Raw genomic sequence first — 18,066 nt, 5'->3', positions numbered from 1 at the left:
TTCTAGGACCCACCTAGAAGAAACAGGCCAGACTCTTTGTACAGTGCGGGTCCTGAAAGGGTGCGCCAACCGAGGAGGGGCGTGGCTAGAGCTAGCAGGGCGGAGTCAGCGCTCTACACTAGACCTTCGGCAAAAGGGCGGGGCTTCTATGGAGCAGGGATAGCCCGAGGAGACCTGGCATTGGCTGTTGGGGAGGGGAGCGTCGTCAGGGCGGGGCAGGCTGGGGCGGGGCTAGCCCCAGACCTCTGGACATTGGCTAGTGGGGCGTGCAGAGACACGTGGTGCGGAACCGGCGCGGTAAGCGGGTGCCCTCAGGGCCTCCCTTCCCGGGAGGGTGCGGGGAGACCGGGGTGGAATAGGTGCAGAGCCCAGCGATGCCTGAGTCTCCCTGGTCTGCTTGGAAGTGCGGGACCCAGGAGCATCCAGGTGGGAGCGGCGGAACCCTGGAGTTCCCCGATCTCTAATGCAGTCAGCCCAGGCCTGAGTCACCCCAGGCCCCGGGCGCGGGCCCGCGATTCCAGCGACCTTAGCCCAGGACCCAGGCCTCTCCGGTCACAGGGGCTGGTTAGGATCGACCGATCTCCGGAAGCGCGAGGTCACGCGGCTCACGCCGTTCGCCCTGGGGCGCCGATGGGCTGTCTGTCCCAGCCATCCTGCGTGGCGACTCGGGGCTGGAGGGTTGCAGGGCGCAAAGGCTGGGCAGTCCTCACGTCTACACTTGGAGAATGCTGCCTGGCTTGTCTTGGGTGCAAAGGCTCAGGGCAGGGTCCAGCTGGACCTGCCTCAAGGATGGATCCGCAGGAGAGAGGTCTCCCATTGCCAGCTTGCTGGTGCGATTAGGTCGTTCATTCATTTACTAGTCTCAGTTTACTCATTTGTAAAGTGGAGTAGATGTTTGATATACTCTGCTAACCCATGAAACCCTAGGACCTCCAATCTTCTCCGGAGAGTCTTGTTATCTTGTAAAGACCCAATCGCGGGGACCTTGCTTGTGCTCCTCCAGGAGATAGTGAGGTTGCTGGCATATTGGGCAGGAAGTTTGCTTCTGTTCAACCCACCTTTTTACCTTAATAAATGATTTCAACTGAAGGCCTTCATGTTGAGCGAGGTGAAGCAGGAGACATCGGAAACTAGTGGGAGGGAGAGTTGCCAACTTAATGTGTCAGTTTAGAGGGAGGGCTTGTTTTTAATGTGCTGTGGGAACTCTGCAGGTTAGTTGAAATCTCTCTGTTTACTGCCCTCGTTGAAGAGTGTACCTCAGATCACGGCAACGTTGTATAGCAACAAAGTTAGTTTAGCTGTGCCAAGGTGATAGGGATTTGTGTGAGGACCCGGAGCCCAAGTCAAAAGCACCCAGTGTAACAGATGGTCCTGCAGGGTAAGGGTTCATCATGTAAACGGACACCTTCCCTGTGCACAGAGCGGGGGGGCGGGGGTGTGTAGGGGGGCTGGGTAACATCTGGAGTCTCCCAGAGGCACTTTCAGGTGAGGCTGTGTGAGGAGGTGTCCTGGGTCTAGAAATTTTTCTTCTATTGTGTTAGATTTTTAAAAAGGAGAGAAGATTGTTAGGGCACTGAGACTCCAGCAGTTCCGTCTCCCACCCTAGCAGCAACCCCGCATTTACTATTTGAAGTGCTCTGGGATTTCATATTGCTTGGCTGCAGAATTTCATGGTGCTGGATGACTGCCTCACTTCCTGTCACAGTGAATCAACTCTGTCCTCAGTTTAGAAACTGCTCTGGGGTCCCGGAGCAGGAAACGGTGCTCTTTGCCACGTGTGGCATGCAGGCATTTCTGTAGCCCCCACTTGAGACCGTGCAGCAGTGAAAGCAGGTCACTCGGTCGTCACCGACGGATGAACTTTCTCAGCCCAACTGGGCTCCGCCTCACCTATGCTGAGTTATGTCCGAGTCTGGCACTTGAAAGAGAAAACTCCGGTTGCAAATCCCAGCGCCTGAGTCAGTTGTAGTTCACATTGATTCCCATTTTAAAAACAGTTCTGGGGCTGGAGAGATGGCTCAGAGTTTAGGAGCATTGTTGTTCTAACAGAGGTCCTGAGTTCAATTCCCAGCCACCACATGGTGGCTCATAACACTCTATAACATGATGTGATGCAAGTGTCCATGCAGATAGAGCACTCGTAAGATAAATAAATCTTTACATAAATAAATAAATAATAACAAGAAAAAGCAGTTTCACAAGTTACTTTCTCCTGCCTCTGGGGTCTCGGGCTTGAGAGGTAGATGCTGAAACATGTGCCCAGGAGGCTGGAGTTGTGGCTTAGTCAGTAGTTTATCAAGCATACCCGAATCTTGGGGTTCCATCCCCAGTACCACATAAACTGGGTGCCTGCTCATAATTCTAGGTGGAAGCAGGAAGATCAGTTCAAGGACAGCCTAGGCTACATTTTGTTTTATTTTTAAAAGGGAAAGAAAAAACTGTCGGGAAAATGCACGCACTGAGTATATCTATGGGGTGTTCATACGTGAATGCACCCAATAGTGAGCAACTTGAGGCTCTCGGCTCCTCAGACCTTGGCTGTTTCTTTGTGGTGAAAACATCGCACATCCCCTATAACTTTCTAAAAAGAAGTACACAGCTTCTCTCCAAAGCCACCCTCTGTGAGATGGGAGCTTTTCCCCAGTGTAGTCTGTTATCCTCAGCTAAATTTATCTTTCTGGATCCTCCAGCAGGGTGTGGGTTTGCAATTGAAGAGGCAGGATATTGGCCGTGTGTTTGTGAAGAGGGAGGGCGTGTTTGTTTGTTTGCTCGCTTGTTTTTTTGAGACAGGTTGCCATTGGCTGGCCTGGAATTCTCCATTTATAGAGCGGGCTGGCCTCATACTTTTAGAGAGCCACTGCCTCTACCTCCCCATAGCTGGGATCAAAGGCGTGAGCTGCTACGCCCAGCCTGCAGCATTTTTATGGAGATCTTCGAAATGATAATTCCCTCTGTAGCAATAGAAGGTTAATAGTTCACCCCATGCTTTAAGAATATAAAAATTGCATCTGTAGTTCCGTTGGTAGAGTACCTACCTAGCATACATGAAACCCTAGATTTGATCCGCATAACCACATAAACCTGGCTTGGTGGTTTGGTCCTGTAATTCTAACCTTCAGAAGGTAGAGCAAGAGATTCCGTCTCAAGAAAAAAAACCTTTTAATGAGTGACAGCTAAGCACCGTGGCACACACCTTTAATAATCCTGGCACTCAGAAGGCAGATGGATTTCTGTGTGAGACCAGCCCAGTCTACACAGAAAGTTCCAGCGCCGGGCTGGAGAGATGGCTCAGTGGTTAAGAGCACTGACTGTTCTTCCAGAGGTCCTGAGTTCAAATCCCAGCAACCACATGGTAGCTCACAACCATCTGTAATGGGATCGGATGCCCTCTTCTGGTGTGTCTGTAGACAGCTACAGTGTACTTATATATGATAAGTAAATAAATCTTTAAAAAAAAAAAAAGAAAGAAAGAAAAAGAAAGTTCGAAGGCAGCCAGGGTGAGTTTCTCTCAAAAAATGAAGTGCACAGTAAATCCACGTGATTGCCAAGTACCCACTTTTAGTTTTCCTCAGATTGTCTGCCACTGGGGTGCTTCTTTGTGGACACAAACTTTAGGGGAGCTTTCCTTTGGAGCAGGAAGGAAAGATCCACCCAAGCCTCTGACTGGTTCCTACCCTCTCAGCCCTGAAGTGCAGTCACTTCCGGGGGGAGTCCTGGGAGGAGTGTTGCAATACTATGCTGACTGGGTGGAGCACTTCTCGGTCCTGGCCACTGCTCTTCTGTGTCAGCTGCGAGCAGGTCTGACCCATTGCTCTCTCTGCTCAGAGTTCCCCAGGTCTGAAGTCTGCCTGAAAGATGTCAGCCCTCAAAGCTGTCTTCCAGTACATTGACGAAAACCAGGACCGCTTTGTCAAGGTGGGCATCTGTCTCTTCTGAGTGAGTAGTGAAACCTGCTTTAATCTTGTCGAGTCAGAGAGCTTTCCAAGAAGCTAATATGAGCCGTGACCGTTTTTTGATCGAGTATTTAAATTTCTCGTTTCTTCATCTTCTCGTGATGGTGAAAGCTATACTTTTATCATCTGACAGAGTTGAATTGCCCGCTTCTACAAATAAAGCCCATCATTTCTCCTAATCTCATTTATGGTCTCTTGTGATCGGAGTTCTTTTTAAAAACTGTTTGAACCCAGCATGTTCTGATTGATTCTATGATGTTATATTTTAATGTTTCATGGTTTTTATCTGATAGATCATGACTTCACGATTCTATGATGTTGTATTTTAATCTGTTGCATGGTTTTTATCTGATAGAATCACAACTTTAACTCTAAAACTTACGCCTTAGAAACTGTGGTAGAAAATGTGGCTTTGACCAGAGAGACTTTGTGAACTTGGATTGGGATGTTGCAGTCCGTTTTCTTTCTGTTACCATTTTGTTGACTATAGATATAAACTCACTGTATGGTTATGCTCTGTGGTTAAAAGTACACATTTCTGCTTGGTTTCGGGGGTACGACAGCACAGTTTTGTCGTTGTTTAACCCAAATACGGAGCAGGCAAGCCGGGTCTGCTCTGCCTGTAAAGCGGAGTGGCTATAGATACAGCCCATCCCTGCCTGCCCTTAAAAAACAGCATCCTGGAGCCCTTTCCACTTGCTCTCTACAAACAGAAACTTGCAGAATGGGTGGCCATCCAGAGCGTGTCCGCGTGGCCGGAGAAGAGAGGAGAGATCAGAAGGATGACGGAAGCGGCAGCTGCAGATGTCCAGAGGCTGGGGGGATCTGTGGAGCTGGTGGATATCGGGAAGCAGAAGGTATGGACCAGGGGACTGTAGCAGACAGTTCTTCCTGGAGGGTGGGAAGAGGCTGAAGGCTTTATCTCCCTTGGCTGATCTTTGGCTGAAGGTCTTCTTCTAAGCGAGCTCATGCTGGCCCTTGTGTACATCCCAGCAACCACCTCGCTTTGGGTGAGTTAAAGGTTTTCTGATTATTCAGCATGTTTAATTCTGGGAAGGAGAACGGAAGACCAGCAGCTCAAGAGTAAGTTAAAATGACTGTCATTCTTGAGGGCTGAGATAATTTCCCAGAAATGAAAGTTTTCACATGCAGAAGTTACACGTTATCTGAGTCTCTTTATAAAGATTGCTTCCTTAGCCAGGTCCCTTGGGTATACAGAATTGCTTTCAGTTTAGTGTTTTTAATGGGACTCCTGAATATGGGTACGAGTGGGCCTTTGGTTCTTGTGCCTTCTCTTGGGCTCTTTTCCTTGTCAGTTTGCCTGGTCCTTCAGTGTGATGGGTTCTGTTTATCTTATTACATTTTATTTTATTATGTTTGTTGTTCTCTTAAAATCCTGCTCTTTTCTAAAGAGAAACAGAAAGGGGAAGGACCTGGATGGCAGGGGAGGAGGGAAGGAACTGGAAGGAGTAGAGAAGGGAAACTAATCAGGATGTATTGTATGAGGGAAAAAAAATATTTTCAATAATGGAAAAACACACTTAAAAGCATAAATATGCATGTTCCCATGCTGACCTTGTCCCCTGCAAACTCCTTGTGGCAGTTTGCTGTCACCACAAGGCTTTTCTGATAAACTATAGGAGCCAGCATAGGCACAGAGGCTGAGGGGCAGGGGTACAGCTGGCTTGGGCCACAGTTAGGGTCACAAGTGGTAACCATTGACCTGTAAAGGAAAGAGAAGACCCAAGACTGATTTGTCTTTGTGTCCCCCGAATCCTCCTCTAGACTCAGAGGATTCATCAATAAGTGTCTTGGAGAGCTGGCAAGGCCTTTGGGGAGAAGCCCAGGGTTGCCCAACGCCACCATTCATTTACCAGATTCTGTGGATTCTCTTTTTAAGTGTGGTGTGTGTGTGTGTGTGTGTGTGTGTGTGTGTGTGTGTGTGTGTTAGCAACATGTCTGCTGGTCCCCAAAGTGGCCAGATTCTCTGGTGTTGAAGTGGTTGTGATGCCTGACGAGGGTTCTGGGACCCGAACTCCAGTTCTCTGGAAGAACAGAAGGCACTCTTAACTGCTGAGCCATCTCCCAGCCCTGAATCCCATCAATGTCCTGGCCGACGGTCCATTCTGTTCCTCTTAGATGTCTACATGCAGAATTTCGAAAACGTAGCATTCAGCTGCAGGTTGTAGTTGTTTTAGCCATTACTTCAAAAACGAGTTAAGTCGTACCTCAGATCCAGGCCACATGGTGTCTCGTCACATACATTGATTTTTTTTTTTTTTTTAAAGCAACCTTGAGCAGTTTATCGAACTAGTTGTAGACACAGTTTAGTTAGTGCTGACTGGATTTCAGGAGAGTGACTTCTTGCTAAGGGCTGTTAGAAGATACCATCTTAAACCCTACAACACCGGCTGTTGGATGACAACAGACAAGACCATCCCAGCTAGGTTTACTGACTGCTGCGAGGCCCTTACAGTTTATTAACCAGGTTGCCCTCCATTGCTCCCTCCCTCTCAGCTCCCAGACGGCTCGGAGATACCACTTCCTCCCATTCTGCTCGGCAAACTGGGCAGTGATCCCCAGAAGAAAACGGTGTGCATTTACGGGCACCTGGATGTGCAGCCTGCAGCCCTGGAGGACGGATGGGACAGCGAGCCCTTCACCTTGGTGGAGCGGGAAGGTGAGGGCGCCAGGGCTTGCCCACCCGAGGGCTCACTTCCCACATCAGAGGAAGTGTTTTTTTGGGGGGGGAAGATGTTACATTTGGAAAATCACTAATATACTCCTGGGTCTTCCTCTTTCTAGTACACTTCTGTTTAATAAGAACAAAGTCTAGAAATCGGGTTCTGGAAGTTTCTCATGTGTGCCTCAGTCATTGAAAGCGCAGTTTTCTTTTCTCATAACTAGGCCTTGGTGGGGGCTTGCCAGCTTCCCTGCAGCCCTAACTCCCTGTCGGGGTCATTCATTGTGACTTGGGGCTGTGTAGCTCCTGAAGGCCAGCTGTCCCTCACTCCCTGCTGTGCTTGTTCAAGGTCCAGCCTCTGTCAGCACTGTTTCCGCCAGGACAGTCCTTGAGATACACCTTATAGCTTTGAGCCTTGCCCCTCAGGACTGAGTTCCTGCCCCCTGACTGGGTGTGGAGTCTGTCTTTACACGTGTCCTGACTCTGTATGGACTGTTACATGGCCGAGAAGTATGCAAAGTTTTTATTTATCACGTTATTTCTGAGACCTCATCCCATACACTGGCCCTCCTCACAGAACTGAGCATGTCCCGTTGCTGTTGGTTCCACGGGCACTGGATTCCTCTGAGTCTCAGATCCACATCCGCACGATAGTTTTTGGCCTCATGATTCAAGCTGTCTGGACTGGGCCCTCTCACGTATCCTTGAGTGACGCCATCTGCCCACCTACACCAGAAACAGGGTTATCTGGTTCTTGCTGCAGGCCATCCCTACTTTCTTCCCCTCCTCTGCTGCATCCATGCCGACCACACCCATTCTGATCCCAGATGAGTCGCCCATGCTTCTCTGGGCCTAATGCCATCCTCCCAGCAGATCCAAATTAGTTATCAAAACTGGGATGGGAGTGTAGCTGGCGCTGCTTCTGTAGTGATGGCATGTACTTCCACAGGCTTACTCATAGCCGGGGAGGGAGCATGGGTCTTAAAGGTGTAGCTACCTGTAGGGCCGTCCTGTGAAATGTTACGTCCTGAAATTGCACGGCGAATCTCACCCCTGACACTCTGTGAATCCTGGTCCTAGACCTTGCTGTGAAAGGGAAGGATGACAGGGAACGACCCACATGACTGCTTCTTTTGGACATCAAGAAGTTCTCTCAAGTTTTAGCATAGGTTAAATGGAGATCTGGGCTTTTAAAGCCCCATCGCTCAGAACAGCTGAGTGCTGTGCCTAGCCATTCGTTATCAGATGACCACCAGAGAAAAGGTCTTTCGATTGGTTGTCTCTAACTGCATCTGCTGATTGCTGTTCCAGGCAAATTGTACGGGAGAGGCTCCACAGATGATAAGGGGCCGGTGGCCGGATGGATGAACGCCCTGGAAGCCTATCAGAAGACTGGCCAGGTACTTCCCCGCAGCAGATTCTGTCCACCCTTAAGGTTTTAAGGTCATGTGAGATTACCAGAGAGGAGAGAGCAAGCCCCACCTCAGTCAGCACACGGGACACAGATTGAAGATTACAACTGTTCCCACCTCCAGAAATCATTAAACAGTTAATTATCTTACAGAGCTCAAAGGTCAAGCTATCGACACTCAGCAGGGCCCTTGCTGACACTTAAAATGTGCATCTTGGTCTTTCTCCTCTCTTTCTGTGCTGAGATCAAACTCGGGTCCTCATGCATGCTGGGAAACGGCTCTGCCACTGAGTTCTATTTCTATCCCCAAATGTGAATTTTACTGTATTTTATTCTAGATGTTTTAGGGGTCTTTTATTGTTTTATTTTGTTGGTATTTTTATTACTGTCTGTTTGTTGGCTGTTTGATTTTGAGATAGTGTCTCACTCTGAATTCCTGGCTGGCCAGTAACTCACAGAGATCCACCTGCCTCTTATCTCCCCAGTGCTGAGATAATAGGTGTGTACCACCACACCCAGCTCCCTAATAGGTGTGTGTGTGTTTGATGCAGTTGTGTTATATAACACAGGCTGGCCTTGAACTCGTGACCACCCTCCCACTCAAACTTCAAGGGCTGGGATTATAGAGCTGTGCTACAACCCTGACTAATACAAATTTTCAACCTTTGATTGTACCTATGAGTTGTGCCAGGAAGCTACAGACTTTGTGATATTAGGCAAATTCTTTTCTGCATGTGACTTATATCCTCCTAAAAAATATATTAGATTATTTTGTGTTTATTCCTCAAAGTTCAAAATTGGTTAAATATAGAAGCAAAGCATTTCTAGAAACCTAGTACTGCTCCCTAACTAGGCTTTTTATTATCTTTAACCTGATTGTGATCACGCTGTCTGGGCAGTTTTTGCAGATGAATTTTACTTCACAGCATGATAAAATAAAAATAATCATTTTTGTCAAAGTCTGGATCATTAGATCTGGAAAGGGGCTTAGGCTTTCTTTGTCCGGGAGACCATTTGCACAGGAGAGAAAAGGTTTTAAAACAAAAACAAAACAGAAAACACTTGGCCTGTCTGGCAGTTGACCCAAGAGCTGGGCACAGAAACCAGGCAGCCTCACCCCCTGCAGGGCTCCACAGCATTGGGAGGCCATGGAGGGAAGGGCACACTGGGCAGAGCCCTGAGCAGTTTCATTTGTAGTTGCTCTGTATATGGAGGTCTCAGGAAATTTCACATGGGACAGAAGAAGAGATCAGAAGGACAGTGTTCACTGAACATTGCTCTCAGGGCAGCTGTGAGCTGTGGGCTGCTAGGCATCAGTGTCTTTGGACCCCATGCGTCTCTCCTGTGTGTGGCCTCTAGCTGGTTGTATCCAGCCCCTTTTCTCATCTGTGGGAAGGCTACCTGCTCCGTAACTGCGTACAGAGCTAGGAGAACTCTTGGAACATTTTCCAGAGAACTCAACCCAGCACTGCGATGAGATTCCCTTCAAGCACCTCAAAACGGCTTGACTTCTGTGAACAGGGGGATGCTGGCAGTGTGGACGCCTTCCTAGTATACGGAAGGTCTCAGTTAGCCTAGCTACGGTGAAATCTCAGTGGTTAGTCAGGAAAAGAAAATCTTCCCCAATTCCTCTAATTTTTTTCTGTGAGTGCGTGTGTTATGTGCATGTGAGTGTGTATGTTTGCAAGTGTGCGCATGGGTTTACATAGGAATACGTATACATGTGGAGGTCTGAGGGTCAGTTACAGACAGCTGTGAGCAGCCTTGTTTGTGCAGGTTGTGCAGGGAGTGGAACCCTGGTCCTCTGGGAGAGCAATCCGTGCTCTATTGGTTGCCCTTCTCCCTGTCTCATGGCTTCCCCTACACAAACTGGCTCACTGTAAGTGGCCTGCCTAGGCATGGCCTAGGACTTTTCTTTCTAACCCTGAACTCCCAGGGGACAGTGGGAGAAGATCTCATATTTGAAGCTAAAGTTCAAAACAGTCTTCCATGTGTCACTAATGCAAGAAAAGTAAGGAAACCGACTGTCTTACGATGCCCTGTCACAGGAAATCCCTGTCAACCTGCGGTTCTGCCTGGAAGGCATGGAGGAATCTGGTTCCGAAGGCCTGGACGAGTTAATTTTTGCCCAGAAAGACAAGTTCTTCAAAGATGTGGACTATGTGTGCATCTCGGACAATTACTGGCTGGGGAAGAATAAGCCGTGTATCACGTACGGCCTCAGGGGCATTTGTTACTTCTTCATCGAGGTACGAACTGAGTCCCACAGACTTCACCCTGTCTCTCTAACCCCTAAGCCTCTTTGTTTTTCCATACCCTGACCCGGGCAAATACCAAGAAGCTAGTCACACATGAAGGAGGAGCTCAGTTTCCCAGGGACCCTTGTGTTCAGTAATCCATCCTAATACCCCAGGCATGGACGTCTGAGATCAGAAGTCAAATCTCGTGGCAGTTTTAAATTAAGACAGCATTATCTTAATAATATTGATACTTTATCAGAGCAGGTGACAGCGAATGTTAGTTTTCCTGAGATGGACAATAAGCCTTAAGAACCTTCCTCTAAAAGTTAAAAATGTTCGCATGTCAGCGGCCAAGACCTAATCCTGTAACTGAGTCACCCTTGGCCAGATGAATGAGGTGTTGGGGTGGATCTTTTGCTCGCTGTTGGAGATCTTCTCCCACTGGGATAATGGGCGGGCCTGCTAGGGGTCTTTATCACCTGAGAGGACAGGACCATGCCAGTGCTGTATTGTGAGAGAGGAGCATGGCATTCCGTTATAGATGCTGGTCCAAACGAGCACACACTGGTTACCTGTTTGCCTGGTTATGAGACTAGTCAGTTCTCAAAGGGGTCTGAGCCTGATTCTTGGGTTGGTGGTGTCATACCCCATACTTGGTGTTGTGCTTCGAGTAAGCTTGTGCACGGCTTCTGTGAAGTGACAGGCGCTGGGGTCAGTCCCAGCCATTGAGAGGAGAGGAGTCAGTGAGGGAGGAGTGAGTCAGGCGAGGTGACCAGGGAATCCCACAGCCCTGACTGACTAGCAGTCAGATTGCCTCTATGTATACAGGTTTCACACAGCAAAGACAGACTGATGATCATCCAGGAAGTACAGTTTACAACATTCCATATCTGCACATGTATTTGATTTTTCATGGCATGTCCAGGGTTACAAGTTCAGTCACAATTAGAAAGTTACAAACAGAACACGTTTCATTTTTATTATTAGTCCTAAAACTCCCAATTCAAAGAATCTAAAGAATGTCTCTGTCAAGGCAGACACATTTATTATCCGACAGCTTGCTTTCAGAAAGGCTGGCAGTATCTGCAGTTTTAAAGCTCTCTAGACAAAAACAAAAATCTGAACTGGTGTTTTAATGAATAGCAAACACAAACACCTAACTCTTGTACTTAAATTCTTTTATCATCTGTGCTATAAAGCAGGAAAAGCTGAATTAAGTACGTTTCACCCTATCTTTAAACTACACTTGAGAGAGCTCACTTGTATTGTAAAAGGAAAGCCTTAATCTTTTACTAATTCTGTAGTCAGAGTTTGCCTAAGGGCAGATACCCCAAGAAGATTCCTGGAGTCGAGGTCTCATTTAGAAATTCCTTATCATGATCTCTTGGGCATAAGGAAGATACCTGAATAAGGCCAGATTAAGTTATTTCCCTAAAAGCAGAAGTGATAGTTAAGTTTAGGACTCTCCTAAAAAGACTCGGACATAAAATGAATGAGACCAAAACCTAAAAATGAGGGACAGAATGACAGAGATCACAGCATTCAGCTCAGCTTCGATGGAACTGTGTCAAACAGCTATGCTAAATTCATGGCTTTCACCGTTTCCAATGCATATGGATGGCTATACCAGACAGGATTTTGCCCTTTTCCGGTGTTAGAAAGGCTACTTTGCACCATACTTCTGGGGCCAGCATTCCCTGTGCACCTGCAGCCAGCATTCCCTGTGCACATGCAGCCAGCATTCCCTGTGCACCTGCAGCCAGCATTCCCTGTGCACATGCAGCCAGCATTCCCTGTGCACCTGCAGCCAGCATTCCCTGTGCACCTGCAGCCAGCATTCCCTGTGCACATGCAGCCAGCATTCCCTGTGCACATGCAGCCAGCATTCCCTGTGCACATGCAGCCAGCATTCCCTGTGCACATGCAGCCAGCATTCCCTGTGCACATGCAGCCAGCATTCCCTGTGCACATGCAGCCAGCATTCCCTGTGCACATGCAGCCAGCATTCCCTGTGCACATGCAGCCAGCATTCCCTGTGCACATGTGGTATGCACATCAGGAGTTATTCTGGTGTCTGGATGTTCTAATTGAGAAGTGTCCTGCTTTAATGCCTGAGAGAGCAGACTTAGACTGGAAAACTGTCAGTCTTACAAGTGTCCTTTTGTTCACTGCAATGTCATATAATAATTAAAATAAGCTCCCACTAAGTCACCAAATAAAGTGATCTTTGTTTCCGCCAGGTGGAATGCAGTGACAAAGACCTCCATTCTGGGGTATACGGTGGCTCAGTGCACGAAGCCATGACGGATCTCATTTCACTGATGGGTGAGCCTGGGGTTGGCGCTCTTTGGGTCAGCACTCTGTCACTTAGGGAAGTGGGCAGGGCACTTTTCCTAAACTATCTGCACGTCCCTAGTGTGTCCCAGCATCCTTCACGGGCCCACTCAGCTGTGTTTCTAATTAACTTCCCTTCCTCCAGGCATTGCTTATTTAAAGGGCCCTGTGTTTCATTTCTGCCTCTGCCCACTTCCTGTCCTTCTTGCGTCTATCCCATACCTCATCACCACCATGTGTAGAACTGCCCTCCCTCCCTCCGGTATCCAGTAGAATGTCCCTGAGGACCCCTCCCCCCCCTTCCCCCTTTGCACGATTTCTTTTTTTCTGGTCATGGTGTTTTACATCTCTCAGAGGATATCTCCTTTGATCTGTTTCAGTGGGCCATAACTCAGTCCCCCTGCTGGTCAGATCCTCTCTCTCACCCCCATCCCAGGATTAGGACTCCTACAGACGAATGACACTGCATGTGTAGTCAGACTCTGTCCCACTCACAGGTTTCCTGTCACCACAAAGAAATGCTGGCTGGCTACTGTGGGTTTTCAGGTTCATGCCTCAGGCACAGCCGAGCCACTTAAGCACTCCACATGCTCCTCGGTCTCTCTGAAAACCAGTGAGCAGTTGTCCTGCTCACCCCCTTGGGCCAGCTAACTGACTCACTAGAATGCCCCGGCCTCCTGCTGGTCACGTGGCCAGGGTATGTGCCCTGGTGCTGGAGTTCCCAGAGTCAGGACAACCCAGAACACTGCTTACTTACGTGCTGCCCCAGACAAGCCTTCCGCCCTCTGCCACACCCCTCAGGCTGCCTGATAGACAAGAAGGGGAAAATCCTCATCCCCGGCATCAACGACGCCGTGGCTCCTGTGACGGATGAGGAGCATGAGCTCTATGACCACATTGACTTCGATATGGAAGAGTTCGCCAAGGACGTGGGAGCCGGGACCCTTCTGCACAGCTGCAAGGTGCTGCACCCCACCCACCCCTTACCCTGTGCGGGCCACCGGGGCTCCAGCGACAGGCAGTGTCTGAAAGACAGCCGGCGTCAGAGGTTCATCCCAGGGAGCCTTAGCTCAAGAGTCATCAAAAGCAGGGTGTGCCCAGGTCGAAAGCAGTCAGGGTCTTCAGATATCGGGATCAGCTTCTGACCAGCTGAGGGCGGGGGGGGGGGGGGGGGGAGGACACGGGGACGAGCAGGGGGAGCAGCCCCCTCTCCTGCCACAGGTGGTGTTTGTTTGTCTGGGTTCACAGGTCACAAGTTCCCACGAGGCCCAGAGATGAACCTGAATGCAGCAGTCATTTGTCGTTACTTAACCATTAGGAGAAAAACTTTATCTTGGTCTAGTTCCAGCCTGGGGAGGGTGGATTCCAGTTCATCATCTCTTTGTAGCCAATGTTAACAGAATCCTGCTCCACACTCTTGCAGGACATGAGATAAGAGAAACAGGCCAGGCTGGGCTCTTGAATATCTCAGAGTCAAGGGGAATAAATAAACAGTTGCCCTATTGCCTGGGCCAAGGCTGAAAGGCCTAGCTAAGGGGAGAGGTCAGACCTGCTTAGAGAGCTGCTGCTCAGCCTGACAAGTATGAGCCGAGGAAGAGAGACAGACACCTTAGCCAGCTGAGGGCTGGAGGCTCACAGCATTCCACCCCCACATCATTCACCACCTCCTCTTGAGGTTGTTAAGTCTGCACGGCCCTCTGGGGCATGTGACAGTAGTTCCAAAACACCGGGCGGGTCCTCGTCATCCTTCATCCGTCCTGTGTAGCCATCTTGTCTCCTCCTGGGTTTCTGCAGAAAGACATCCTGATGCACAGGTGGCGATACCCATCCCTCTCCCTCCATGGAATCGAAGGGGCCTTCTCCGGTTCAGGGGCCAAGACTGTGATCCCCAGGAAAGTGGTCGGCAAGTTCTCCATCAGGCTCGTGCCCGACATGATACCGGAAGTTGTTAGCGAGCAAGTATGTGGGGATGCGGGCGTGAGTGCGGGCAGGGGTCGTGGGGCGCACGTGGCAGCTGCCGTGACACTGAACTTAAAACAGTAAGGACATTCACCCGGGCAGAGCCTCCTCCTGATTCTTTCCCTCCACAATGGCTGTAAGAAGCGGTGTAGAAGCCCGTCAGAGGCAGGCCATAGGAGCACGCGGTTGCACTTCAGACTACCGAGACGTGCGAAAGCCGACCTGACCTCACCCCAAAGATGTAAAACAAATGTCCGTGTGTGGCCACATGCTAGCTGAAAATCCCAGCGAGGGCCCTCAGGGGCTTCTGGGACAAGTACCCTGATGCCTCCTCTCCGGAGAAAAGTGGTTTTTGTCTCGAGGTTGTCCACATTCAGGCTGGGTCTTCGCTCTGTCAAACTTACCTAGAAGTTAGACACCCAGAAGTGTGTTTCCTAGGTGATCCTTCCTATCGGGAAAAGTTCACCATCCCAAGTGTCGACCAAGGCATTTTAGGATACAAATATGTCTGTTGAGTAGTAAGTCAGGTCAGACGGCATGGTTTTTCACTCAGCCTTTAAACGTTGTCATAGTTTGGCATGTCTGCGTCGAGGATGTCTAGACTCTTAGATGCCATATAGGCCCATTACACCCAACTCACTGGGCCTCTAGACGCCCCATAGACTACCCCCATTGAGTCAAACACAAGGTCCAAACCACCACGTGTCTCTTCTGTTTAGGTTTCAAGCTACTTGTCAAAAAAGTTTGCCGAACTGCAGAGCCCCAACAAGTTCAAGGTGTACATGGGCCATGGCGGGAAGCCCTGGGTGTCTGACTTCAACCATCCTCACTACCAGGCGGGGAGAAGAGCCCTGAAAACAGGTTGGCCACCCTTTGAAGATGGATGCCAAGGTCCTGGGAATGTCTGAGGACTCTGTGTAGCATGTTGCACACGTGATGGTGTCTGCAGTGCTAAGGGCAGGGCTAAAGTGTGGGGTGAGATCAGGACCTAGGTCTGTAGGAGTATATTCCCGAGCCCAGGGTCTGGACAAAGTGTTGCTAAGTGGTGGCTTTCTGGCATCCAGTCCCCAAAACACATCATTTCTCTCTGTTTCCCCAGTGTTTGGTGTTGAACCTGACTTGACCAGAGAAGGTGGCAGTATTCCTGTGACCTTGACCTTTCAGGAGGCTACAGGCAAAAATGTCATGCTGTTGCCGGTGGGGTCAGCAGATGACGGTGCCCACTCGCAGAATGAAAAGCTCAACAGGTGAGGCGGGTGTCCTGAGGTTGGGTTGCATGTGGCACGAGGTGGTTCTGGGATCACTCCTCTTTCGTCCCATGGGGGTTTGCTAGTGAGAACCGGTGAGAGGCAGGCATAAGGCCTTGGTAGGAATAGTTAGGAAACAGGGTTCCTCTAGTATTCTTTGTTCACCACACTCTTCCTATAGCATCCACAAAAGCTACCGCTCCTGTTTTAAATGTTACACTATCGGCTGGGGATTTAGCTCAGTGGTAGAGCGCTTACCTAGGAAAAAGAACCAAAAAAAAAAAAAAAAAAAATGTTACACTATCATCACTAACTGCTCAAGCCCCCTTTGCCTCTGACAGATACTCTGGGGTTCCTCTAGCCTGCAGGATGGAGAGAGCCTCTCTGATCTACTGTTGGGGGGAACTGCAGACTGCAGGAAGGTACAGCCCTGTAGCTGCTGAGGAAAACAGGAAGCAGAGGCCCAGTATAAGGAATCACAGAGACAGAAACCTGGTTACTAGGCACTGGGTCAAAGAGCTAATCCTCAGAAATAATGGCCATTCGCTCCCAGGAAACTGGGTGAGACCAAGCCCTAGACCTGGGCCTGGACAGGTTATGTAGTGAGGGATGGTGAAAGGAGGTGTCACACTGAACCTCTATGTGAGAACCACCAGGCTGAATTATCAGGCCAGGCCAGACTGCACGCCGGAACAGGGGGTGCTCCCTAGAGAGAACTCAGGAGCAATCACCATCCACCTGTATACTGACTCCATGGCCAGCAGCTGAGAGTGGGCTGTCTGTTTACTTGTTTGCTAGTTTGCTTGCTTTCTCTCTCTTAGGCTCAACTACATAGAAGGAACCAAGATGCTGGCTGCATATCTGTATGAGGTGTCTCAGCTGAAGAACTGAGAAGTCTCGTTTCCCTCGGAGTACCGTTCCTGCCCAGAAACAATCTGCCCTCTCTTTCTTCCAGCTTTCTTGGGAAAGTGGAAGTTTCTTTTCCCCATCTCTTTCTCAGGTCACAGGCAGACAGGCAAGAATGGAGACAATGCCTCCAGCTGTCACTAGGTAGGGTAGGGTCAGCTGTGTCAGGCAGTTACGAGTGTTCAGTACTGAGGCCTACTGAAGACAATTGACTGGCCATGATTGGGGGTGGCAGGGCGTGGCCTGTGTGACTTCACCTCCAGGAAGTAGCCAGAGTCCAAAAGCTCCAGGTCTGTGGGAGGCGTTGACCATCGTGGACTGAGGCTCAGGGAATGTTCAGGAAGGAAATGAGCACCCAGTAGCTCCTTGTGCTGTGACAGCACCATGGTGACCGTCACTGTGCTCTGTATCCCATCTTAAGACCCTTGCTGACCATCACTGGTGTTCCCTCCTGTTGTTGCCCCTCAGAGTTTGTCCCAACAGTCCCCATAGAAGCACCAGTCCAGCTGCAGCTACTACTAATAAATGTGACAATGAACCTCTGGAGGAACTGCCGTGGTCGTACTTTCTTGGGGATATACATGCAGTTGTGGAACACACACACACACACACACACACACACACACACACACACATGTATTGGATATAGTGTCACCTGGGTAGTGAAAGGTGACAGCCAGAGCTCATAACACTAGACTTATGTCCACCCTTCTTCCTCCACATCCAATTCTGAAAGCGGCAGCCCCCAGTCTTAGGCAACAAAGATAAGCCCGGAGCATCTTGTGGTGAAGGATAATGGCGGGGACGTAGAAGCCAGCCCGAGAGCACACAACCAAAGTACTAGCTGAAAGGGAATGTTGTGACCGTAGAGGAGCAGGAAGCCGGGGCGGAACTCATTGTCACGAGTTCAATGCCAGCCTGGAGTATAATGTGAAACCCTGTCTCAAAATGGTAAACAAAAAAAAAAAAAAAAAAAAAATCACTTCTGAGTTATACCTGCAGAAGAAATAACCACCTCCCATCTCGACTAATTCAAGTAACTGTGAGTGCTGATGGGGGTGGGAGGGATCTTGTAACGTTAATTTTTTTTCCAAAACCTTAATGATGGCTCTTAAATGGTTTAGCCTCCCTTTTAGCCTTTTTCCCCTTTATCAGAGGTAGTGGGGAAAAAAGGGTGGGGGTGGGAGGGAAGTGGACCTGTTTAGAAAGGTTCTTTGGAAAAACTCCCATCTGTGTTGGCTGGAAATTGGCAGTTCAGTTCACTCGTTAGCAGTGACAGCTCTGTCCACCAGCAACTCTATACCAGCAGTCTAGCTCAGGAGAGTTGGGATAG

The 18,066-nt window shown here is 49.3% G+C and overlaps 1 protein-coding gene across 2 annotated transcripts; it reads left to right on the top strand.

Moving 5' to 3' along the window:
- The first annotated feature begins 230 nt into the window (after positions 1-230).
- Cndp2 (carnosine dipeptidase 2) lies at positions 231-17,283 on the top strand. 2 transcript variants are annotated; one of them, NM_001010920.1, is made up of 12 exons: positions 231-297; positions 3,826-3,915; positions 4,667-4,810; positions 6,471-6,633; positions 7,948-8,036; positions 10,096-10,296; positions 12,528-12,612; positions 13,423-13,583; positions 14,416-14,580; positions 15,300-15,441; positions 15,680-15,827; positions 16,649-17,283. In NM_001010920.1, the coding sequence occupies exons 2-12, from the start codon at positions 3,856-3,858 to the stop codon at positions 16,716-16,718; spliced, it is 1,428 nt and encodes a 475-aa protein (NP_001010920.1). In that variant the 5' UTR covers positions 231-297; positions 3,826-3,855; the 3' UTR covers positions 16,719-17,283. The 2 variants fall into 2 exon arrangements, with proteins under 2 accessions (NP_001010920.1, XP_087448391.1); XM_087592265.1 differs by having other exon boundaries at positions 269-426.
- The last annotated feature ends 783 nt before the right edge of the window (positions 17,284-18,066 follow it).

This window comes from Rattus norvegicus, chromosome 18 (genome assembly GCF_021556685.1).
Source record: "Rattus norvegicus strain SHRSP/BbbUtx chromosome 18, alternate assembly SHRSP_T2T, whole genome shotgun sequence".
Classification (NCBI taxonomy): domain Eukaryota; kingdom Metazoa; phylum Chordata; class Mammalia; order Rodentia; family Muridae; genus Rattus; species Rattus norvegicus.
Note: the sequence above shows the minus strand (reverse complement) of the source record. Positions and strands in the feature narration are given on the sequence as shown.

Bases quoted from the DNA above. Each gene is read 5' to 3' on its own strand.
- Cndp2 (NM_001010920.1), top strand. From the start codon at position 3,856: ATGTCAGCCCTCAAAGCTGTCTTCCAGTACATTGACGAAAACCAGGAC. The intron at 10,297-12,527 runs GTACGAACTGAG...TGTTTCCGCCAG, and splicing joins TTTGTTACTTCTTCATCGAG to GTGGAATGCAGTGACAAAGA. The intron at 12,613-13,422 runs GTGAGCCTGGGG...CACACCCCTCAG, and splicing joins GGATCTCATTTCACTGATGG to GCTGCCTGATAGACAAGAAG.